General features: G+C 50.0%; 1 protein-coding gene across 1 annotated transcript in view; it reads left to right on the forward strand.

Annotated features, from left to right (window-relative positions):
* Positions 1–17,619, forward strand: part of RFTN1 (raftlin, lipid raft linker 1) — a 349,725-nt gene extending 332,106 nt beyond the window's left edge. Inside the window, exons 10-12 of the mRNA XM_086942185.1 lie at positions 12,671–13,494; positions 13,709–13,924; positions 14,141–17,619. Coding sequence (XP_086798311.1) covers positions 12,671–13,147 — 477 coding nt within the window. The 3' untranslated portion in view covers positions 13,148–13,494; positions 13,709–13,924; positions 14,141–17,619. The remainder of the gene's footprint in view (positions 1–12,670; positions 13,495–13,708; positions 13,925–14,140) is intronic.
* Positions 17,620–25,772: the final 8,153 nt, after the last annotated feature.

A 25,772-nucleotide genomic window follows, 5' to 3' on the forward strand; every position in this document is an offset into this window, starting at 1 on the left:
ATTGATAATAGTCTCTCTTGCAATCAAGCATGTTAAAAACCTAATGAGAACAGAACATAGATGTAAATATCAGCATACATATTTAAAACTCATTTTATGAAAATACAGTACATTTTATACATATTACTAACGTTAAGAATGAAAATGCGGTACATAATTGTCCTTAGGGTCCAAATAAAACCAGACATGCCCCTCTTTCACGCACATCTCATCAATCGGGTGATTTGTTATTATTCCCTCCTCCATCTATTCTCCACAGCATACAAATTACCCACCTCATTAAGTCAAGAGGTAGGTTTTGATGGTTTCATTAATATCCAGTCTGCGGGGTTCCTTAATGCTCCAACGCAACGTATTAGGCTATCTTGGGACAGAAAGACATACTGTCAGCTGGAGCCAAATACTTTAATAAGCCCTACATATCTCCTCTGTAACACCTCCCCATAGATCAGCCTACCTAAAGGACGATCGGACGTTACGTCTCAACTTTAGACCTAAAGCGCGATCGGAAGCTGTGGCTCAACTTTATTGGTTTTAGTAGTACAGCCAACCTTCTCGCTCTTTATTCTTCCCTTTCTAGTGTAAGACAAAATAAGAGATAGATATATATATTAAAGTCAGTGCATTCCTCCTATTGCTTAGTGTCTTTACTCAAATCAAACTTGACATTAACACTCACCATAAATTACTGTTTGTAGTGCAGAATGAATTTTAACTGTTAAATAGAAGCGAAGGATATACCTCTTCATCCTGGTAGTTCATATATATTAGGCCCTTTATACCGTCTATATGCGGTGTAGGAAGGTGGATATCTGACTATGGTTACCCCCAACTTTTTGCCTGGTGTTTTGCTGGTTTTTCGACTTAGTTGACCTGGGACCCTGCTATTCAGGGCCCCCGGCCTACTGCTCTCTCTGTAAAATGGATTCCATGTACCTTAGGTACATATCTAATTGGATACTGAGTCACCTTATCAGTCCCTATACAGTGTACCTTAGGTACCAAGGGCATAGGTGTACCAAGGGCCTACCAGGGGCTGCAGCATGTATTATGCCACCCCTGGCTGGCCATCTAAATCTGACACAACTGGCTGCACGACAGCTGGGGCAAGGTGGTGTAAACACCCCTTGCTGTAGATATAGTATTCCTATATCTAACCCTAAAATGGACACATGTATTCCTATCAGTCACTCCTATGGCAGGCCTTATCAATCCTGAAGGCAGAGTACTTGGAATTATGTGAGATGGTGCTCTGGCATGAGCTGAGCCCGTTTGCAGCTTGCGGAACCAAGTCCTAATAGCTGTTCCATGACAGCGCGTACCATATACTCTTAAGTGCATTATAATCCTCGCAGTTATTTGCCAACTTTGGTATCGCTTTATCAAAACATGTCGAGTAAGGTGTCATACGAATTGGAATACTAACCCCTCGCCAATTCTGGTGACGGGGTTAGCATTCCACCCTTCTAGAGGGACACGACATGTATGTAACTGAGAACCCCGGTTAAAGCTAACTCGAGCCTCAGCATCACAAAATGGATGCTGCCACCACAGACACAAGTCTGACCTCCTGCTGCTGGGAGTCCTTCCAGCGAGGAGAGCTTGGACAAAGGGTTTCCTGTCGGGGGCGGTGCTAGCACCATCCCAGACAGGGTTTTGTGTATCCCAGGTAGGCAGGGCTGAGAGGAAGGTGACTGCAAGTGGCACCCCGGTGCTCACTGTGCATATGCCGGCTTGAACCAGTTCCAGGGGCACACCAGCCCCTGAGCTGGGGAAAGTCCGGACAAGGGAGAGGGGTGTAACCACCCCCTTCCTGGTCCCACCCATGGGCAGGACCTAGTCGCGTACCAGCCCCTTTCTTTAGTATAAAAGTAGGAGCGGGCCCCCTTCCCAAATTAGATAATTCTGAATCTTGACTACTTTCCACGAAAGAACTCTTGAACCTTTCTGAAGACTCTCCCTTGTGGCTAAGGAGTAGCCACCCTGCACCAGCGGGCACCATCTAAGCGCATGCGGTTTGCTGCAAGTCCATCCTCCGGATCAAGACTGCCCAGCTCGACGAGACCCGGATTCCCTGGCACGTCTGACCTCTACCTACATCATCAGCCCAGCTGAGATTCGTGGGTGTGACGAGACCTAAAGGGACCGGCCATCTTCAAGACTGCATGACGCTTATCCAGCACGACCGCCGAGGGATCCTCGAGTGAGTGCTTTGGGGTTTGAGAAGCCCTAACCCTGACCAGCTCCAACACCGAAGTCCAGACCCCCAGCATCCACGAGATCTGCGTGGGGCCCTTCTGCTCTTTGCTGCTCACCGCGTTGTCCGGCTACTTGCCTGCTGGCTTGTGGCCCTCCTGACGACGAACCACGACACTTCCATCGCTGGTCTGGTTGCTCCAGACTGGCCCTTGCTCCCCTCCAACAGAGGAGCACCCCGGACCCTCCTGGTCCACTCCAGACGCCATTTTGAGTCCACCGCGTGGGCTTGCCTTTGCCAAGGCTTGTTGCTCCAATCCTGGTTTCAGCAGCGCCGACAGCAGACACCTTCGTGGGACAGCTCGCACCTCCATCCTGGTTGCCGACAACACCTCCTGGTCCGAGAGACTGCAGAGCCCAGCGTCGCCCACTCACCTGGTCGAGGTGACTTCATCCGGTGCCATCCTGGTGCCCATCTGATCACTGGCTAGTGATCAAGAACTGAGCACCCTCTGCTTTCAAGTCATCTTCAACTCCGATCCAGGCTTGGATCACATCGAACTTCATCACTGGTCGCCTGCCAGCAACATCTTCTTTCAGGCTCCATAGACTGTAACGAGGATTCCCGACGTCTTTTGAACCCTATGCAGCCGCAGCCCCTGGGCTAGGTAACTTGAGCATTTCGGTGCTCCAACGTAGGTTCACTATCTAAGTGTCCAGATCCTTTTTCGTTTTCAGCCTAACTGGTCGGATTTGTCCGATAACACTAACTTTACGAAATCTAGCATTCATAGACTTTGTCCCGCATCCCGCGTGAGAGTGCACACTCTGCACCCGATCTCCCTAGGCCTCCTGCTCCTAACCTGAAGGTTCTGTAGGGTAGTCCTAGCGATCCTATAGCCTCTGGATCGAGTTACTTACCTGCTAGTATTTCGCATTCCACTTTTGTAGTATATGGTTTTTCGTGCCCCTCAGGCATTTGTGTAAATTGTGCGACTTAAAGTATTTTCTTAAGAGTTTTGTTGTGTGCTTAGCTCCCTGACTCATAAAGAGTTCAGGGTAGACTTGTTATAAATAAATATCCTTTTATTTTCATAACAACTTGTGTGGTGTCCTTTCACTTGGTGTTCAAGGGGTATATGTGATGGTATAACAGCTGGCTTAACACGCCCTCTAGAGTATAGCCTAAAGACTGCTCTTGTCCATGCTACTAGGATAGCTGGTCTATAAGGTTGACTTACAACCAATCACCAATAAGGGTCGTTTGGAATGATACATAGTGATCACTAGAATAGTGAGCACTGCATATCAGGCCAACTTCTCACATGCGGCACGACCTGAAATTATGTAAAACAAAACACAATCAATGTTTACGTGTATGTGTGCCCCATCATTGCCTCATAATTTCATTAAGGGATACCGCACATCCTGTGTTCCCCCTATGTAGAGTGGACTTCAATAATGGAACGTTTGTATTCAATTATTGAAGTCCACTCTATTTATAGATGAGGACTCGAAATATATATGCAACTCTAAAGACAATATCTCAATAGGAAATAGGGAAATTCTCTGATCCCAAGGTCCTCACCGACCAAACCCATCTCTGATCCCAAGGTCCTCACCAACCAGACCCATCTCTGATCCCAAGGTCCTCACCGACCAGACCCATTTCTGATCCCAAGGTCCTCACCGACCAGACCCATCTCTGATCCCAAGGTCCTCACCGACAAGACCCATCTGTTCCCAAGGTCCTCACCGACAAGACCCATCTGATCCCAAGGTCCTCACCAACCAGACCCATCTCTGATCCCAAGGTCCTCACCAACCAGACCCATCTCTGATCCCAAGGTCCTCACCGACCAGACCCATCTCTGATCCCAAGGTCCTCGCCGACCAGACCCATCTCTGATCCCAAGGTCCTCACCAACCAGACCCATCTCTGATCCCAAGGTCCTCACCGACAAGACCCATCTGATCCCAAGGTCCTCACCGACAAGACCCATCTGATCCCAGGGTCCTCACCGACCAGACCCATCTCTGATCCCAAGGTCCTCACTGACCAGACCCATCTCTGATCTCAAGGTCCTCACCGACAAGACCCACCTGATCCCAAGGTCCTCACCGACAAGACCCATCTGATCCCAAGGTCCTCACCGACCAGACCCATCTCTAATCCCAAGGTCCTCACCGACCAGAACCATCTGATCCCAAGGTCCTCGCCGACCAGACCCATCTAATCTCAATGTCCTCAACGACCAGACTCATCTCTGATCTCAATGTCCTCATCGACCAGACTCATCTCTGATCCCAAGGTCCTCACTGACCAGACCCATCTGATCTCAATGTCCTCATCAACCAGACTCATCTCTGATCTCAATGTTCTCATCGACCAGACCCATCTCTGATCTCAAGGTCCTCACCGACCAGACCTATCTCTGATCCCAAGATACTCACCGACCAGACCCATCTCTGATCTCAAGGTCCTCACCGACCAGACTCATCTCTGATCCCAAGGTCCTCACCGACCAGACTCATCTCTGATCTCAATGTCCTCATTGACCAGACCCATCTCTGATCCCAAGGTCCTCACCGACCAGACCCATCTGATGTCAATGTCCTCATCAACCAGACTCATCTCTGATCTCAATGTTCTCATCGACCAGACCCATCTCTGATCTCAAGGTCCTCACCGACCAGACCTATCTCTGATCCCAAGATCCTCACCGACCAGACTCATCTCTGATCTCAAGGTCCTCACCGACCAGACTCATCTCTGATCCCAAGGTCCTCACCGTCCAGACTCATCTCTGATCCCAAGGTCCTCACCGACCAGACTCATCTCTGATCTCAATGTCCTCATCGACCAGACCCATCTCTGATCCCAAGGTCCTCACAGACCAGACCCATCTCTGATCTCAAGGTCCTCACCGTCCAGACTCATCTCTGATCCCAAGGTCCTCACCGACCAGACTCATCTCTGATCTCAATGTCCTCATCGACCAGACCCATCTCTGATCCCAAGGTCCTCACAGACCAGACCCATCTCTGATCTCAAGGTCCTCACCGACCAGACTCATCTCTGATCTCAATGTCCTCATCGACCAGACCCATCTCTGATCCCAAGGTCCTCATCGACCAGACCCATCTCTGATCTCAAGGTCCTCACCGTCCAGACTCATCTCTGATCCCAAGGTCCTCACCGACCAGACTCATCTCTGATCTCAATGTCCTCATTGACCAGACTCATCTCTGATCCCAAGGTCCTCACCGACCAGACTCATCTCTGATCCCAAGGTCCTCACCGACCAGACTCATCTCTGATCTCAATGTCCTCATCGACCAGACCCATCTCTGATCCCAAGGTCCTCACAGACCAGACCCATCTGATCCCAAGGTCCTCACCGACCAGACCAATCTGATCCCAAGGTCCTCACCGACCAGACCCATCTGATCCCAAGCAGGTCCATTGGTCCTTAGTTCTTTCTCACGCTGCAAAGATAGAGGAATTTGTGAACTGACAATCTTGCTGGGGCACAGAGTGAGCGTGAAAGGAAAGGCACAAACTGCACAACTATTTCCAAACATATCACCAGTTAGTAAAGCACAAATGAAACACATTTTTTCTTCTGTAATTCGAAAGTGTGATGGAAACAAAGATTGTAAAGGTATCAAAACAATTCAAGATACTTTACTTAGTGATTCGCAAATTATAAATATTTGCTGAAACCTGATTTCCGCGAATTATTGTTTGTATGACACATAGTTATATCAGTAAAACTGTATGCCAGCGCGAACAGTGCTGCAATTTCAGTTGAAAATGTGCTGTCTGTAAATGACAGTGCGCTTCCACACCATGCTTTAGTAGTATGTTTGTGACGGTCTGCTCCGGAACGCACTATGGGCCACATAACACACCCGTGCCACTCTCCTGCTGAGTGGGCGTGGCTCATTTGCTATATTTCTTCTCTGTGTGATGCTTGTATTTTTCACTATCCCCATGACTTCAGTGATGTTACATGGATGGCAGCCCCCCCCGCTACGCATATTGTTCCAGCACCACTGTTTCTAACTCTGTATCACATTATATGCCAACTCTAATGCTAAGATCTGACAATCACAATATTCTAGCAACACCGAACCCCCCCTCTGCTCCTACTAACTTCTGAGCCTTTGACCTCCTGTGCCTCCTACTCCGGAACTTCCCGACAAGTACACTCTCTGGGGATTTACAAACGTTTTGCGCTGCGTTAGCATCACAAAAGTGACGCTAACCAGCACAAAATGTGTTATATCTAATTTACTTTCCCGCGCAAAACTGGTTTTGCAATGAAAAACACCCTAAAAGTAACACAAAACAGCGTGAAGCACGACTTTGCATTACTTAGCACCAAGAAGGCATTACATGCGTGTTACATGTTTGTTCCCATGCAACCCCCCATGCCTTTTGACTCGAAACCCTTTCTATAAACAATTTTAGACAGGGCTTAGCGCCTCTTCAGAGGAGGGGTAAACTGGAAGAATGGTTTTATTTCCCTTTCTTTTCTGACTTTGCATGCATGCTGCACTGTGCAGCACAGATACAAAGTGGGGAAAGCATTTAAACGTGTCTACATCTAGTATTTTCTACTGGAAGGATACCGTTCCAGTTCAAAACCTATGCTAGACTCAGGAGCACACCTTAGCGCTATAGAAACTGGCCTGAAATGTCATTTGCTACCACTTGAAGGACACTGACACCAAATGACCCACCTAGATGTAAGTGTGTATGCATCTCAGACCTCTTTACCAATAGCTTGTAGATTTGTTTACTTACACCAATCAAACTCATTCATTGTCACCATTTACTCAAACCCATTTGTTACCTGCCGTACACACATTAAAGACCCCTTATCCGCCCCACTATGTACCACCACTGATGCCATGTACAACATTTCATTGACTGAAATGTTGTTGGTAAATGAATAATTAAATAAACAAAAAACTATGGGGCATATTACCAACAACTAGCGATAATTATCCCTATGTTGGTTTAGCTGCGATATTTTTATCGCCGAGCTGCGGCGATTTTTATCGCTTAGGAACCTTGCTATTATCAAGGTTTATCTCCTAAGCGATAAAAATCGGCCGCAATGCATGAATATCGCTGAAAAGTCAGCGATATTCATGCATTACCGAGCAAATGCTCTTAGCCATGTTATCCACCTCCCATTGGATAACATGGCTAAGAACTGCTCAGGGCAGGTGTTAGCTTTTGGAGATATTCGCGCTCAGTGCGAATATCTCCAAAAGTTGGTAATAGGAGATAGCGATGTTAGCAACTGTTTCCAATCGCTAACATCTTGGCACGCCCACTTTGCATGTCATTAGTGATAAATATCACTGACATGCAAAGCGGGGCCCAAGATGGTCGCTATCTCCTACTAGCTGTCGCTAACTGGTGTTAGCGACAGCTAGGTAATAGGGAGATAATTTTATCTCCGCTTTCTTGGCTTTTAAAGCCAAAAAAGCAGAGATAAACCTCCTTGATAATATGCCCCTCTGACTGTGAAATTTGGAGAGAGAAATGTTAAAATCCTTAAGACTTGCTTAAGTTTGGTGGCCGTCTGTCGAGGGCAGGTTATGGATTTACTTGGTTGACTACCATATCTAGAGAGCTCTGTCAGGCGAACGACCTTTCCAACGCGGTTGTTACACTGCAATACATTTACATTGCGGTCATTACAACGCAAGTCGTTACAACGACTTGCGCTGGATGGCGCTCTAACCTAATGAATAGTATGATTTACTATTTTAACACCTTCCCTACTGTTACACACACTGGAGTTGGAATAGTAAATCATTCTATTCCTAAGTCAAGCGCCTCTAGCGCAAGTCGTTGTTACGACTTGCATTGTAATAACTGCGATGTAACGTTCCGCGATCTAAATGATCGCGTTGTATCGTCACATATCCTTCTGCCATACAGGCTCAGATCAAGATGCCCGCCACAGAGCTGCGTCACGATGACTCCATGAAACTTTGCTGAGCAGCCACCATGGTAAGTGCGGCCATTCAGCAAAGTTTTTTTGTGATTCATAGACAAACTTCCAAGATGGGAGTATTTTGAAAAACACAAAAATCAATACCTTTAACATTCTGGAGGTTTTCTCAAAGTATAGGAGGGGTCGTTTTTTTGCTTTCCTGTTCATAACTGCCAGGCTTTCCCTGGAGGGTCCTGACCAGGACAAACGAACATTGAAAAGTCCACCCTAAATAGGACGGACGGTCTGAGGTACTCCACTGATGCCCAAAGTCAGTTGAGGGGCATCTAAGGCGTCCAGAGGCAGAGCCAAGAATGGCTCTGCGGATGGAAACATGTCAGTTCACTTGACTCTAAACTGAGTGGAGTGCACGTGCTCTCCCCCTTGCACCCCTCCTCGCGGCAGACAGGGTACTTCCCCATGAAGGAGTGTTGCCACTGCTGCAGATGTCATGGAGTTAAACAAGTCTTGCCAGTTGTGGGCGAGAGACAGGAAATAGAAACTTTCATGATCTCTTTGCATTGCACTCTTTATCACTTATAAGCTTTCAGAGGCAACTCAACAATGTTAAGTTAAATACAGCTAGAGTTTCTAAACGTACAGATTTCATAATATAACAAGCATTGGCAAAGCCAATAGGTCCCGCCTTTGTGACCTTTTGGTGTCGCCTATGGTTAAAGAAAAAGAAAAGACTTGGGTGCGGGCCCTCACGTCATTTTGAAAAATGGCGGTGGCACCTATTTCTTTATTTTAGTTACCGATCTGCATTGGATCAGTAACTAAAAATAAAATAAAGCATGCAAATATATATTTTTAAGTGGGCATGCAGGGGAGAGGAAACAACACTTGGAGGGTATTAAGAACGCAGAAGCAACATGGATATCAGAAGCAGCACGCAAGAGGACGCAAAACCATCAGAGGAAAGGCTGGAGAGGATGCAGATGCAACACTGGGGTGGGAAGAAGGTAGACGGAAGGAACACAGGGATGGAGAAAAGCCAGAAGAAGGGCAGTGGTGGAGGGAAGCAATGGGGAAAAGAGCACAAGCAAGTGCAAGAGGGAGGTGGCAGGAGAAGCCTTGACAGAGAGCAACATTGTGTGCAGAGGGAGGTATGCAAATGAGAGACGGCTCAAAGATACATGCAGTCTCGTGGAGTGCTCAGCGCCAGCAATCAATCAGGGGCTTATATAGCGCAGCGACTCACCCATAAGGGTCTCAAGGCAAGGGGGGGGGCTTCTGATCCACCTGGGTGTAGGGGTTTAGTCGAAGAGCCAGGACTTGAGAACCTTCCTGAATTGGGTCAGTGATGGGGATTGCCTGAGGTGGAGGGGCAGGGTGTTCCAGGTCTTGCCCGCAAGGTGGGAGAAGGATCTTCTTCCGGGTTCTGGTCTTGTGAATCCATGGGATGGTGGCTAAGGTCAGTTGAGAGGAGCACAGGTGTCTGGCGAGTAAGTGGACTGAGAGGCAGTGGTTCAGATATGCTGGTTCTGCGTCTGCAGGGAGGACCCAGCCTGGCAGTTTGGACTGGACTGTTCCCTTTGTGTGCAGGACCAAGACTGAATGATTTAGGCCCAGATCTCTGTACTGGGGTGAATGTATGACATTGTTCTACATTCTTTCTGTCAATTGTTTTTTTTGCATTTGTCACCCCGACTGGGACGGGTATGCCCAGATGTAGGTCTCATGCTCTCCGTGCCACTGGAGTCAAGCTGTCCTAGCTGATGAGGTGTGAAACTCCGAAACCGGTCCTAGGATGCTTGTTTCCAGTTCAGGGAGGACCTGGCCTGGCAGTTCAGGCTACACTGTTCCTATTGGGTGCAGGGTCAAGACTGATTTGCATGTGGCTGAGTTCAAACTGGAAAGGCATGGGGAGCAAAATAAACGATGGACTGAGGCCCAGATCTCTGTACTGGGGGGAGGGGGGCATGACACTGTTCTGTATTCTGTCCATCAATTGTTCTTTTTGCACTGTTCTGCGTCATGGAGAGCTTTGTAGGCATGCGTGAGGAACTTCAGTGATGTGGCTGCGGCCAGGATGTTGAGGACCAGTCTGGCTGCGACGTTTTGAACGTTCCGTCGTTTCCTGAGGAGTTTCTGCGTGACACCGGGGTAGAGTGCATTGCTTTAGTCGAATCTGCTGGTGATGAGTGTATGGGTAACCATCTTTCTGGAGTCCGTGAGGATCCATCTAAATGTCTTTTGAAGCAGGTGAGCGTGTGGAAGCAAGATGAGGGAACGGTATTGATCTGGCAGTTGATTGTGAGCGAGTAGTCTTGTATGATACAGAGGTTCCATTTGTGGTCCGTGGGGGAGGGCGGGTTCCCAGAGCGGTGGGCCACCAGGAGTTGTCCCAGGCTGAGGGCGTGGGTCCCAGGATGAGTACTTCGGGCTTGTCCATGTTGAGCTTGAGGCAGCTATCTTTATCCAGGTGGCAACGGCCTTCATCCCTCTGTGGAAGTTGATTCTGGCGGCTGTGGGTTTGTTGGTGAGGGAGAGGATCAGCTGGGTGTCATCGGCGTAGGAGACCATGTAGAGTCCGAGGTTCCTGAGGATGGCAGTGAGGGTCCATGTAGACGTTGAAGAGGGTGGGACTCAGAGAGGAGCCCTGGGGGACTCCGCAGCTGATCTCTGTAGGTTCTAAGAGGAACGGAGGTAGTCTGACTCGCTGTGTTCGGCCTATAAGGAAGGGGTGGATCCAGTCCAGGGCCTTGTTGCGGATGCTGGCATTGTAGAATCTTGTGGTTAGGGTGCAGTGGGAGACGTATCGAAGGCTGACGAGAGGTCCAGTAGAATGAGGGCTGTGGTTCCGCCTTGGTCAAGGACGGAACAGATGTCATCGGTGGTGGCGAGGAGTGCGGTCTTGGTGCTGTGGTTGCTTCAGAAGCCGTATTGGAAGATGTCCAGGATGTGGTTCCCTCTGATGATCTCGGAGAGTTAGGCGTTGATGGCCTTCTCAATTACCATGGCTGGGAAGGGGAGTAGAAGGATGAGTAACACAGAAGAAAAAAGCATTTGCAATGCAATAGGTCGCTCATTAGTTAAATGTAGAGCTATTGGCTTTGGAAATGGAAAAAAATGTGGTATTCCCCGTCTTTGTTTTTTTATGTATTGACTTTTGTAGCAATGGCGGCACACCGCACTTTAGCTTCAGATGTTCAAAGCTAAAGCGTGGCGTGCCGCTATTGGTACAACAGTCAGTAAATAGAAAAATAAAAGTTATAATCCCCCTGTATTTTTTTTCTATTTATTTACTATAGTAGCAAGGACTGCAGGCTGCGCTTTAGCCTAATATGTTTAAAAGTTCAACGCGGCATACCATGATTGCTATAAAAGTAAATAAATGGAGAAAAAAATTAGGTATTCGCCTTTGTTTTTCTATTTATTGACTTTTGTAGCAAAGGCGGCACGCCGTGCTTTACTTTTAAACATATTTAGCTAAAGCTTGGCATGCCACCATTGCTATAAAAGTAAATACATGGAAAAAAATGTGGTATCCGCCCGCCTTTGTTTTCTATTTATTAACTTTTTTTGCAACTTTGCACGCTATGCTTTAGCTTTAGCTGTTTTAACCTAAAGCTCGGCGTGCCACCATTGCCACAAAACTCAATAAATAGATAAAAAAGTTGTGCGTGCCGTGCTGAAAAAAGAAATACATACATAAAATGTTACCTTGAACGCTAGTGCAACAAAAACCTGAAAAATGCGATTTGGGCAGTGCGTAGCTTTTGTGCCTGCAACGGTAGCCACACCGAACACAAAGTGCTAAGAAAGTGCAAATGAAACATACCGAGAAAGAACACATGATATAGGGTCAGTCCGTATGGGAGGTTACAAGAGTAGAAATGGAGGGACCAAGTAAGAAAAGTAACCAAACGCAATGAAGCATTTACAAAGGACAGTAACTAGAGCCACGTTAAAACATAGTTGGGCGATGGGCGGAGGTTCAAGCCCATATCCTGAACAAAGCATGTCTCGAAGAGACAGCACACCGACTGCCTAAGCGAGACCTAAAAAATAGTGCTTGAAAAGGAAGCACTGGACGCAGAGATTGCAGCCCATCCAAGAAATTGTAAATAGGCAATGCTCCGTGGGAGGGGCAAACACAAAATTGACAAGTTGGGACACAAATAAGAAGTAGGGAAATGAGAAGGACAAGGAAAGCCAGCCAGTAGCAAACAATTGCCAAGCTCCTAGCCCCTCTATGCTCGTGGTTAGTCACAATATGTCTTGCTACAGGAGCACATGCACTTATGGCGTGGCTTGTGTTCAGGATTGCTTCAGTGCTTCTCCTGCTTCTGAACATCTATGAGGCATAAATTCCTCTATGTCTGTTTTTATAATTTAATATTCTGAAACGTTTGAGCGTGCAGATAATGCAGTCGGCGATTGACCGCACATCTCAAGTGTAGTTGAGATTACTTTGGCTTTGCTGATTCTCATCTCTTGTCTTGCAGTTTCCATGGAAGATCTCCAAAGATGGAAAGCAAGGACGGAAGTCTTGTAAATCAGCCAATGAAAAGGCTCCTTCCAGAGAGCAGCACTCAGCCGACAGGGCGGCCGAGTCTACCTGTGCGGAGAATGAGAGAAACACAGAGGTGCCCCCCAAGTCCGAGGTGATCGAAGACCTGAACCCGGGGCTCAGAAATGGCCCGGGAGGGGTCCCATCCGAGGAGGAGAGTCATGCATCGCCCTTGCCGCCAGAGGACAAAGATGGCGCCCAGACAATGCTGCGCGGGGGCTGTCCCGGCAGTGCCCGGGAGGAGGGGCCATCAGGGTGCCCCGCCCCCGAGGAGCAGGATTCTCAATCCGTGGAGGGCACCCCAGGAAGAGATGGGGAGGAGAGCCCGCAGAGGTCCTCCAGGGCGATGGAGGAGCAGCAAGACAACGGGACTGTGGCACCGCCCTGTGAGCCGGAGGCGCTCGCCTATTAAAACGCTGATTTTGTATTTTCCTAATGATTTGACTCTTGTACAGTGAGCACATCTATCCACACCGCCGGTGTCCAATCGCGTTCCAGGCAGCATCAGTTCGTAAGAGTTAAGGGCACAGTGAAGACGTGACCACAGAGGGCAATCTCTTTTTCCAAGAAGTTGTGCTTAGCAGTGATGTTGCAGGCTGGGTGTATGAGTGTGTGTAATCTATGCAACTATGTTATGGGTCTACATATAGCTGAGTAACTGTGTGTGTGTGCAAGCTATGCAACCGAGGTGTTGTTCCATATACAGCTGTGTAACTGTGAGTGTGCAAGCTATGCAACGGGGTATGGGCCCGAAGGCAGGTGTGTAACTGTGAGTGTGCAAGCTATGCAACTGGGGTATGGGCCCGAAGGCAGGTGTGTAACTGAGTTCGCAAGCGAAATAACTGGGGTATGGGACTGAAGGCAGGTGTGTAACTGTGAGTTTGCAAGCGAAACAACTGGGGTATGCGCCCGAAGGCAGGTGTGTAACTGTGAGTTCGCAAGCGAAATAACTGAGGTATGCGCCCGAAGGCAGGTGTGTAACTGTGAGTTCGCAAGCGAAACAACTGGGGTATGGGCTTGAAGGCAGGTGTGTAACTGTGAGTTCGCAAGCGAAATAACTGGGGTATGGGCCCGAAGGCAGGTGTGTAACTGTGAGTTCGCAAGCGAAACAACTGGGGTATGCGCCCGAAGGCAGGTGTGTAACTGTGATTTCGCAAGCGAAACAACTGGGGTATGGGCCTGAAGGCAGGTGTGTAACTGTGAGTTCGCAAGCGAAATAACTGGGGTATGGGCCTGAAGGCAGGTGTGTAATTGTGAGTGTGCAAGCTATGCAACTGGGGTATGGGCCCGAAGGCAGGTGTGTAACTGTGAGTTCGCAAGCGAAATAACTGGGGTATGGGCCTGAAGGCAGGTGTGTAACTGTGAGTTCGCAAGCGAAACAACTGAGGTATGCACCCGAAGGCAGGTGTGTAACTGTGAGTTCGCAAGCGAAATAACTGGGGTATGGGCCTGAAGGCAGGTGTGTAACTGTGAGTTCGCAAGCGAAATAACTGGGGTATGGGCCTGAAGGCAGGTGTGTAACTGTGAATTTGCAAGCAAAAAAACTGGGGGATGGGCCTAAAAGCAGCAGATTTGTAACTGACCTTTCATTTTAGAAACTGGGGCATGGGTCTAAATGCAGCTGTGTAACTGAGTTTGCAAGCTAAGCAATTGAGGGCAAAAGCCTAAATGCTATGCAACTGGGGGTGAAATGGAGGTGTGTAACTTTGTGGGCCTGAGTATGAACTCAGCTGTGTAAAAGTGTGCTTGTAACCATTCATATCATTGTGTAACTGTATTGGGGGCACGGGTAAATATTGCTTCTTTATCATGGGTGTGCTTGCCTGGTGTCTGTGGATGATGTCAGGGAACGGTTTTTTCTTTTTGTGTAAGCACCCAGAGAGTGCATGTGTTTTTCAGCTGTCTCTTAATGTACTTCTCACCCCTTCTGCTGCTGTCTGTCCTGCAAGCCTCACTGTTGCCCATGTGCCTCTCCATGTTCCATGCGCCCTCCCCCATGGTGCTTGCAAGTGGCAAGAATGTCCTCTCAGAACCTCACCTGGCCTCAGTGGGTGATGCGGGCGTCCGCGGCCCACAATCCTGCACGAGTGGTATATCGGGGGCTAGTTCAGGGTGCCGAATCGAGTGCCAGACCTTCCTTCAGCGCCAAGAAACATCTACCCAGCATCCCATCTTTCTTGGGATTCTGGAATTTATGGACCATAATTAAGGCTTCCTATTTTCAGTTTTTTCTGATTTTTACAGATAAATACAGACAGAAAAACATTTACTTTCCTGTCTATATTTACTATTAAATGTGGATAAAAACGGAAATTGGATTCTTTTTTGAGGGATTCTATCTGCTGTCAGTCATGACTGCTGGGCCAATAGCTGGGCGGATTGACAGGTCAGGGGTTAAAAAAAGAATGACATTTTAGTCAGGAGGCTTTAAAAGCAGTAGTAGACGTGCACAATCTTGATACTAAAATGTCCATGCGTTCATATAAGTGCATTGGTTTATTGTCTGTGGGTGTTCCTGTCATTGGAACCTCTCAAGCGTTCATGCATGAATATACATTTTATCGGTTACATAATTGTAGAAATGTACTAGTTTCAACTTTATTTATTTAAAAAAGACAAAATAAACATGGATAATTACAAATAACATTAGCAAAAAATAACCATGGATAAATACGGGCTGAAACGTGAATAATAATTACCATAAACCCCTATCCATAATTAATAAGTCTTAGAATGAAAAAAAGGAACATCTGGGCCGCGCGCGCTGCTCGCGCGTGCACGAGGAGTCGAGAACTCTGCGCATGGGAGGGTTTCCAGCGAAACATGGATTTGAGAAGCGGGGCAGACTCTATGTTCTTAAAATAACCCGATTACGGCGATGTAGGGAACGGATGCGCGTGCAGTGGTGTAAAGTGACCCTCACCCTCGTGCCAAGCAGCCGTGGCTGGCACCTCGGGCATAGTGGGCACGGGGGCTTCTGTGCGGCCCGTGCAGTGAGCACCGCACAGTGGGGTTTTCTTGAATGGGTTTATTTGCTGTTTTCATCAAGAGCGGCGCCTCGGTGCTCTTGAGACACCGGATACACAGGGGTGAAAGGTTTTCACCTCTGCTGGAGACCCGTGTAAGCTGGGACTGCAGCGCCCTCTAGAGTGCTGACACAGATGGCAGCTGTGTGCAGGGAGTGTGTGGGTCAGGGCGTCGAGGCGCCCTCTCTCTGCTCGGCAGGTTGGCACCCCGAGGCTCGCGCCGCCGGACTCTAACTAACCAATAAGAAACTCAGAGCGGGCTCTACTGGACACTGATTTCTAGGCGCTACATCGTCCTGTGGCCTCTGGCTGGACAGTGTGAGAGTCTCCCGCACCCTTCCTCGGGGTAAAGTGTTCAACGGAGGACAACAATTGGCACCCCTCCCGCCCAAAAAATCCACCCCAGACGACGCTGGTTAGACAGTGAAGAAGCGTTGACTTAGGACCTCCCCCCCGCCCCCACCCTCGCTGTGACCCCCTCCCAGCTGCGGGTCGCTGCCAATCACCAGCCTCGGGCACTCTTATGTCGCTGTGTTTGATGACGGGTTTAGCAGCTACTGTGACATTATTCACCGGACGCCCCCTTTATTATAAGGACAATATGTCGAGGCCTGCGCCCCCCTCCCACCGCACCCACACATAGCGGCTCGTTTCTGCAGGGGGCTGCGCCCACTGGCCGAAGGTGGCGAGGTGTCTTTGCCATGCTGATGGCTGGCAGAGACGGGCACATTCCGCAGGCCTGGCACCCGGAGCGGACTCTCCCGGGAGGCCAGGCCTGTCCACGAGACCTAGTTTCGGGTGTGGCTGCCACCGGTGCGGCAGGTGCAGTGCACCGGGGCCCAGAGCCCTGAGGGGCCCCTTGAACCGCGATAGTTGCCATATTTTACTGGCCCAACAGAGGCCACAGGGCTCACTTTCCTTGCTTGCACCGAGGCCCTCGCTTCCTTGCTTCGCCACTGTCTGGTTCATGTATGTGCAGTGTCCACACACATGGAGGTATAATGCTACACGCGAGAGGGCCTTAGTACGACCTGCTGCCGTCCTTCCACCTTGCCAGGGCGAGCTGGCATATGAGCATGCGCACTCCGGAAGGGGTGCCTGCCAGCTGCCTGTGCCGAGGTGCAGCCGCCCGTGCCAGCCTAGCACACCACGAGACGCGCGAGAACAGAAGGGGTGGGGGATGTGCCAGCCGGAAGTGCTGCCTCAGCTTAAAAAGTACAAATCCTGCAAAACAAAAGTGTGTGTGTGACACTCCTGGCTCTGTTTAAGCCTGCCTTAGGACGTCTCAATAAATATACACAAATACTTTCATGATTACATACACCGAGTTTATGTGCACATGTGTGTGTTTGTGCATGTATGTGCCCCTTGCATATGTTCATGTGCTTCCGTGTGTGTGCGTGCTTGTTTTTGGGTATATGTTGAAGTGGGATTGTGTATTTAGTATGGGCGTCCACGTTTGTATGTGTCTGAACACTTTTTAGTCTGTGTGTGCAAGGAGCGTGTATGTGTTTGTGCCTGTATGTATGTTTGTTTGTACGCACGTGTCTGTGTGCACACTTTCTTTTGTGTGTCTGTGAGCACGTGTTTGTGTTCTTGCGTGTTTGGGCGCGTGTGTTTGTGTGGGGGAGCAGATGTGTGTATTGCCCCCACACTCCAAGTAGCACAATATTGCTTACACCCGCACACAGAGGCTAGAAGTTGTGAGTGTTACTTCCTCCGCCATCTTCTCCTCACGCCCTAGCGCTTCGTCTGAAGGGAGCGCTCAGGCAGCGCTGCCTGCCGCTTGTGAACCAATATTCAGCCTTAAAAGTCTCCTGTCTGCAGATGAAATATTAAATACCCGAACTGTGTGTAACGGCGCTTTTATTCCTACCTGGCTTGATGTGCGAGCAGGGCCTGTTAGTGCCACATGGACAGGCCGGGCCCTGCTCTCTGCTGATGTATGTGCCTGCTGACGTGTGTGAGCAGACTGTTAGTGCCGCGTGGGCAGGCCCTGTCTTTGAGGTCTGTTAGTGATGGGTGGGCAGGCCCTGTTAGTGCCAGGTGGGCAGGCCCTGCTCTTTGAGGTCTGTTAGTGATGGGTGGGGAGGCCTTGTTAGTGCCGGGTGGGCAGGCCATGCTCTTTGAGGTCTGTTAGTGATGGGTGGACAGGCCCTGTTAGTGCCGGGTGGGCAGGCCCTCCTTGTCGAGGTCTGTTAGTGATGGGTGGACGGGTCCTGTTAGTGCCGGGTGGGCATGCCCTGTTCCTTGAGGTCTGTTAGTGGCGGGTGGACAGGCCCTGTTAGTGCCGGGTGGGCAGGCCCTGGTCTTTGAGGTCTCTTAGTAATGGGTGGACAGGCCCTGTTAGTGCCAGGTGGGCAGGCCCTGGTCTTTGAGGTCTCTTAGCGATGGGTGGACAGGCCCTGTTAGTGACAGGTGGGCAGGCCCTGCTCTTTGATGTCTGTTAGTGATGGGTGGACAGGCCCTGTTAGTGCCGGGTGGGCAGGCCCTGCTCTTTGAGGTCTGTTAGTGCTGGGTGGACAGGCCTTGTTAGTGCCGCGTGGGCAGGCCCAGCTCTTTGAGGTCTGTTAGTGATGGGTGGACAGGCCCTTTTAGTGCTGGGTGGGAAGGTCCTTCTTTTTGAGGTCTGTTAGTGAGGGGTGGACAGGCCCTGTTAGTGCCGGGTGGGCAGGCCCTGCTCTTTGAGGTCACTTGTGGTGGGTGGGCAGGCCCTGTTAGTTCCGGGTGGGCAGGCCCTGCTCTTTGAGGTCTGCTAGTGTTGGGTGGACAGGCCCTGTTAGTGCTGCGTGGGCAGGCCCTGCTCTTTGAGGTCTGTTAGTGTTGGGTGGACAGGCCTTGTTAGTGCCGGGTGGGCAGGCCCTGCTCTTTGAGATCTGTTAGTGATGGGTGGGGAGGCCTTGTTAGTGCCGGGTGGGCAGGCCCTGCTCTTTGAGGTCTGTTAGTGATGGGTGGACAGGCCCTGTTAGTGCTGCGTGGGCAGACCCTGTTCCTTGAGGTCTGTTAGTGCCGGGTGGGCAGGGCCTGCTTGTTGAGGTCTGTTAGTGATGGGTGGGCAGGCCCTGTTAGTGTCGCGTGGGCAGGCCCTGCTCTTTGAGGTCTGTTAGTGTTGGGTGCACAGGCCCTGTTAGTGCCGGGTGGGCAGGCCCTGCTCTTTGAGGACTGTTAGTGCCGGGTGGGCAGGCCCTGCTCTTTGAGGTCTGTTAGTGATGGGTGGACATGCCCTGTTAGTGCCGGGTGGGCAGGCCCTGTTCCTTGAGGTCTGTTAGTGAAGGGTGGACAGGCCCTGTTAGTGCTGCGTGGGCAGGCCCTGTTCCTTGAGGTCTGTTAGTGATGGGTGACAGGCCCTGTTAGTGCCGGGTGGGCAGGGCCTGCTCTTTGAGGACTGTTAGTGCCGGGTGGGCAGGCCCTGCTCTTTGAGGTCTGTTAGTGATGGGTGGACATGCCCTGTTAGTGCCGGGTGGGCAGGCCCTGTTCCTTGAGGTCTGTTAGTGAAGGGTGGACAGGCCCTGTTAGTGCTGCGTGGGCAGGCCCTGTTCCTTGAGGTCTGTTAGTGATGGGTGACAGGCCCTGTTAGTGCCGGGTGGGCAGGGCCTGCTCTTTGAGGACTGTTAGTGATGGGTGGACAGGCCCTGTTAGTGCCGGGTGGGCAGGCCCTGCTCTTTGAGGTCTGTTAGTGCCGGGTGGGCAGGCCCTGCTCTTTGAGGACTGTTAGTGCTGGGTGGACAGGTCCTGCCCTGCCCTCCTGTCCACTGATGTATCTACTTTCTAACATGTGTGGCACAAGGCCTGTAAGTACTGTGTGGTCAGGCGGCCGCCCAGCTGTCCGCTCGTGTATGTACCTTCTAACATGTGTGGCACCCAGGGCCTGATAGTACTGAGTGGGCAGGCTGCTGTGTGGGCAGGCCCTGCCCTGCGGTCCGCTGATGCCCTCTGCTCTCTGTACCCGGCTGTAGCTGGCACTGTTAGCAATAAAGACCCTGGCACACTCATGGCTGTCTGTCTGGCACTCTGTCTCCCTGGGCCCCGCACACGCCCACAGACCCCCGCAGGGTAGGGGGGCTTCTGACGTGGCGCTTGATGGGCGATGTGTGTTTACTGCTGGGGCCGCTCCGCGCAGAGAGCGTCCCCCTCCCCCCCCCCCCCCCCCCCCAACCCTCGGCAGGGCCCCCCGAAGCATCACCGCACACGGCTTGTCAGCAAAGCTGCTAAAAAAAGACAACCCTATCTCGTGCTGCCCCAATTACCGAGGAATTAAGCGGGGGAGGGGCTTTAAACACCAGCGCGATAAAAAAAAAAACACAATGTATTTTCTAAATGTATCGAACACCCCGGACACGGACGGAAGCGAATCCCTGAGTGACCAAAACACTGCTGGGCGGACCCAGTGACCAGCAGAGTATCATAGGGGGGGGGGGGGGGGGGGCATTAATACAGGCAAGAGGGGGCTCCGGGCTGTGAAGTACGCTCTCAAATGCTGATCAAACACCAGAGAAATGCATTTATTTATTTAATGTATTGATAATTGATCTGTTATGTTTGCACTATTTGATTCAATGCCCATTAGATTCCCCATTTGACTCCTGTTTTGATCTGTTATTTTCCTTTGCCTCAAATTGTAAAGCGCTCTGATATCCTTTGGGATCAAGTTGGCGCTATATAAAACTTTATAAATAAATGAAGCGCAACCCTCATGCCCACGGGGAGATCATGGCGCTAGTTCACTTATAAAACCTGTTTCCAGTTCACACACATTTATAAAGTAAATACCCAGGTCTTTAACCTCTTCCGGAACCTGGCAGGGTCCGAAGTCAGGCGAAGGTCAGCCGGCAACATGTTCCAACGAGCGTGCTACACATCAGTAGGGTAGACACATCTCACAAATAGTGAGCAAATATCGTGAAAGGATATTAGCACCATCATGGCAACACTCCCCACCCCCAAGCACATAGCATGCATGCAAATTAGTACACACCACACAGATTTTGTTTTGGGAAAACTGCTGCAGGTTTATTACATACGTTATGTTATACGGTGGGTTATCTTACGGGCGATCCAAGGGCAGGCAGCATTCTCGCCACCTGCCCGCCTGATGAGCCGAGCAGCACTGGGGCGAACCACATCTGTGCTGCCCCTTCAGGTGATCCTCCTCCCGGATCACGTGACACCTGGTCCCTTATTACTCACGCCCCTTTCTGGGCAGAGCGGAGCAAGGCAAGCCCCCAGTTGTTCGGGCCCACAAACGCCCGAAGGACTAACGGGGCGCCGACACGGTTTCCAGGAACCTCCCATGAGGCTCCTGGGCTTGAGCTCTGGCACCCCTATGTGCCCTTGCAGAGGTACCCTTCTGTACCCATCTGCTTCCAGATCGCCCTGTAACTCCGCCACAGCTCTGGAGGTGGCCACCGTCGCCGACAGAGCCCCCCACCAAAACAGCTCCTTTCTCACCTGCAACTTCTCATTTCCAGGCCTCCTGCCAATCTAAGGGAGGGGATCCCTCCCTACTGGGGATAGATGAACCCCATTGATATCCCAATAGCCCTTGGGGTTAGCCAGGATCCGCTAGTGTCTCATGAAACCAGAAGCCCTTCGGCCTGTGAACTTGAGCCAAGAACTAATCCCTTGTGGGAAAGTTCCACTGCTTCACATGACTCTGCCCCCGTGCCAGAACTGGGCGGGGCGGATTCAGACACTATGGCTCACATGGCCCCCTGAATTTGCTGATCTCACCTGGCTGCCGTCCAACTAGCACCGTGTGTCCTGCACACCTGTGCCCACATCTAAGGAACAGCTGCCCACCTGTTAGCTGACCGCTACCACACCGCCTGCCTACTTTAGGCTATTAGGGCGAGCAGGATAATACTTTAGCATTTGCACAGTCCTTTTTCTTTCTAAATCATGACGCACCTGAGTGTCCATAACTAGAAGTATGTGACAATGAGCAGGGGGGCCTCCTGCCCTTTCCTGGCATCCCTTAATCCTTATGGGGATCGCCAGCTCAGCTCCCTCTGTGGTGAAACCCCCTAGGCATACCAGCTCAGAGAATGTCTGATTTTATACCGTGCCCCATGCCGGTCATATGGTGCCTAACATTAAGGATTGACTAAGTCCTACTTACCCCCACCCTCGCATATTCACGAATAGTGGGGCGGGGGGCTACACACTGCCCACACCCAGCAGCCCCAGGGGTGGAAAATTACCTGCCCCGTTGAATTTAAATGTTTTGTTGAACACTGTACATGCCAAATGCTCTATTGCACAGTAGCTTTTAGTGCTTGACACCTTGTTTCCCCATTTCCTGGGACGGCAGCACACTATGCTGGCTGACAGCGTCCCCACCCCGCAGGGCTAATATATCTAACCGGGTGGGGCATATAAGCTTAACTGCAGGAACATGCCACCTACCCTTGGTTCTGGGGTGCACCTACGATGCTTCATTGACCAGACGCTTGTACAAACCCCTTTGCTTGGTAAACCCTGGTGAACACCTTAACCGGTTCGATGCTGATGACGGAACCGCTCCGTCATCAGCTGCGGGTGCGCTGTGCTGATGACGGACCGGTTCCGTCATGGCCCGCTCGGAACGCCTGCGTGGCACGAATTCCGCGCCTGCGCTGGACGTTCCATTGAGCGGGGCGGGCCATGACGGAATCGCTCCGTCATGAGCACAGCTCAACCGAGGCTGGTGACGGAGCGGTTCCGTCACCAGCATGCGGCCGCCACGCGGCCGCCCCGCCCCCTTAGCACTGCAGCGGAATAGCCGCCGCAGTGAAGGGGTTAATGGTGTAAATCAGGTTTGAAACAATATTTGTCTAGTGCCCACTATTAGAGGCACCTCACCTTTTCGTGCAGTGACAACTTACGCAGCACCCCCCTCTTGCTTAACTTCCGTCGGATCACAGATGCACAGTACCTACAGTCCATCTCTGACCCTGGAAGCTTCCGACCCCAAAAAGTGTCAGAATCTCAGATCCCCCGTTTGCTGTTTAGCTGCAGTTTACCTTCAGTTGCCCCGCTAGGAGCTACCACAAACCGAATTGGTCATGAGAACCTTGAAAAGCACCCAAATTCCACCTGGGCGTACCGTACTCAATTTGAGACTGGCTTCCCACAGCTGTATGGCCATAGAGACACATCTTAAACCTATTTACTGGTTGTTGCCACTTTTCTGGTTGCAGCTCTGTGTTTTTGACGTGGTACTGCCTGCGCCCAGGAAGAGGGAGTCCACCAGAGTTCTTGCCCCCTCAGGGGGGGGGGGGCTTGTGGGGTGTCCGATGCCAGTAGAGGGCTGCCCTCTTCAGTGGCCTCCTGCGGTGGCCTCGGGCAGCCGCATTTTATTTCGCTTTGCCCTGGGTGGATTTCTTTTGGTTTACCCATTCCCAGATATTGGGCATTGCCATAGCCCAGTCTAGTCGTGATGAACGCCTGGACTACAGTCCTTCGCCATTCCCCTGGAATCCAGCTAAAAAACTTACGTAAAAGTTTGAGTGGGCCGAAGGATTTGCCAGAGGTCGCATTGACCTGATCCTGAACGGAGAGAGAATCATCTGTCAAGAATCCAGGCTTCTTTGCTAATCTCCTCGGTTCTGGCGCGGTGCCCAGGGACGTCAGCGCCATGAAGCGTCCCAAATGCTACGGACGTATCCTTAAAGTAGGATCTAAGTCTTTTCTGCATTAAGCTTCGGACCATGTGCTTTTATCCAAGTGGCCACCTCTGACAGACAACCAGCGAGGTTCTCCCAGTGTCTGTCCGTTATAGAAAGTATGGTCAAAAAATAGGAAGATACCCCTAAAAATATTGTTTAGGGAGGGGGTAGATAGATACAGAAAATCAAACCCTATCTTGTTGTTGCCTGCTATAATCACAGGTTCTAAGAATATTAGTGGAGAGAGCTGATCAATCTTATTAAGGAATCATTCAGTGCTTAAAAAATGTGAGAATATCACATCAATATTCTAACTAGTGTCACAAATTGCTAATGCGACAAGATCAAATTTATAAAAAAAAGAGTAATTTTATTAAGTTCCTCCCATTGGGTTACAATCTAATACACATCAGATTTCTAATGCTTTAAAATACGTCATTATCTCAGTTGACCAATGACATAAAGTGCAATAAAAATTATGAATAAAACAACATAAATAAAAAAACAGTTGACGCGGCGTTTCGGTGTTTGTCAATTTTTCACCTTCATCAGGACAAATGTGTATATCAGGTCTACAAATAAAAACAGTATTTTTAGATACCTCTGCAAATGTGACACAATTAATTCTGAAGTGAATATTAAAAAGCCTTTTTATGTACTTAATGTATTGCTTCCTGCTCTCCTCAAGAAACAATCATCTACAGTGTATTCCAAATCTTAAAGAGCAATCCCTCATGCATTGCTCTCTAGTAATAAAATCTTGCGCTAAACATTATCAATATTCACAAACATGTTGTGTGGCTTAAAAGATACCTTATAAAGCCTTCACCTTAGGCCAACAATACGTTTTGAGCACTAGGTACCTTATATAATTCTTTTGGAAATTTGCTTCATCCATAATAAAATTACTCTTCCGGTATAGAAAGTATACGCTGAGTATCGTCAGCATAGAAGCACATCTCGAAGTCCCAGGCTCTGACGATACCAGCCAGGGAGGAGACATGGACATTAAATAGTGTAGTGCCAGTGGCAAAACGAAACCTGAGTGGGACCCCCTGCAAGATACGTGGAGGGCCCCCTTCAGATTCATTCAGGAGCTCTGAGGCCAGAGTACTAAGCTGAGGGGGTCCCCTGCATCTCAGGCGCCCCCTGCACCGCGGGGGCTGCGGGGCCTTACGTTACACCACTGTCTTATGGTTAAGCGAGGAACCTTGCTGAACCCCACAATTGGATACATGGGAGACGGATCTGAAAGCGGCCGCCTGAACTGACAGAGTTCTGTTATTTAAAAAGAACCAAACCACTGTAAGGCTTTTGCATATAAACTGGTCTCGTGTCATCTCTTTATCAACAGACTATGAGAGACGGTGTCGAAGGCCGCAGATAGGACCCACTGGATCAGAACCGCTGCCTCCCCGTGTCCACTTCTAAACTAATGCTGTCCAGTACAGAGGGCTCGGTGCTTTTCTGGCCTTAAAGCCTGTTTGTAACACACCAAGTCGATGGTCAATTTCTAAGACGGATGTCAGCCGGCCATGAACTCGTCTTCGAATCCTTTAGACATGCTGGCAGCAGAGACATTGGACGATAATTAGACAACATGGAAACACCAATCCCTGCTTTCTTCGCCAGGGATAGACTGCTGCCTCGGGGTAGCTGGGTGCTCAGCGTTGGTCTGGGACAAGATAAACATATGAGTCAAATAAATTAATAAAAATACAGTTAATTTGTGAACGATCACCCTTGAGCCATTCCCTCCATTTGCCAACTCCGCCATCTAGCGGACAGCACTGGAAACGATGCCAAAACTAAAAAGTTAAATGTCCGAAAGCGCATGCGCATTCCTTGAATGTGAGAATAAAGAAAGTCTGTGTTGTCTTTAATTCTTTTCATCGTCCCCAGATGCCTGGAGCCTGTCACGTGCTCGCCACACTCCAGAATCAGAGGGAGCACTGAAGCCTTACTTCCAACAGTTGTGGGCATGCCGAGTCTCTTTCTTGTTTTTTCTTTAAGTTGCTGTGGTGCTTTCTGTATGTTATCTTTGTAGCTGGTTCACATTTAAAGAATGCGTGACCTCCAGGAGTCAATTGTCATTGTCGGACGACAAAGGATCTTCTCCCGTGTAGAGTTGCGCTCTAGTCTTTGTGTGTTGCGTCACGACGCAACACGCGAAGAAGCCCAATTGAGAGCGAGTGCGAATGCCCGAGGTGACCGCGAGTGTCGGAGGTGGCAGACGCTCGGCGCTCTCCCTCTGCTATTTATACTTATGTTAATCCTACTAAAGTAACCTTTCCCCTCAACACCTGACTGCCTCCTTATTGCTCCACATGCTGGGAGCATCTTCACAGTGGCGACGAGGAGTGGG

The sequence above is a fragment of the Lissotriton vulgaris genome, chromosome 10 (genome assembly GCF_964263255.1).
Source record: "Lissotriton vulgaris chromosome 10, aLisVul1.2, whole genome shotgun sequence".
Taxonomy (NCBI): Eukaryota; Metazoa; Chordata; class Amphibia; order Caudata; family Salamandridae; genus Lissotriton; species Lissotriton vulgaris.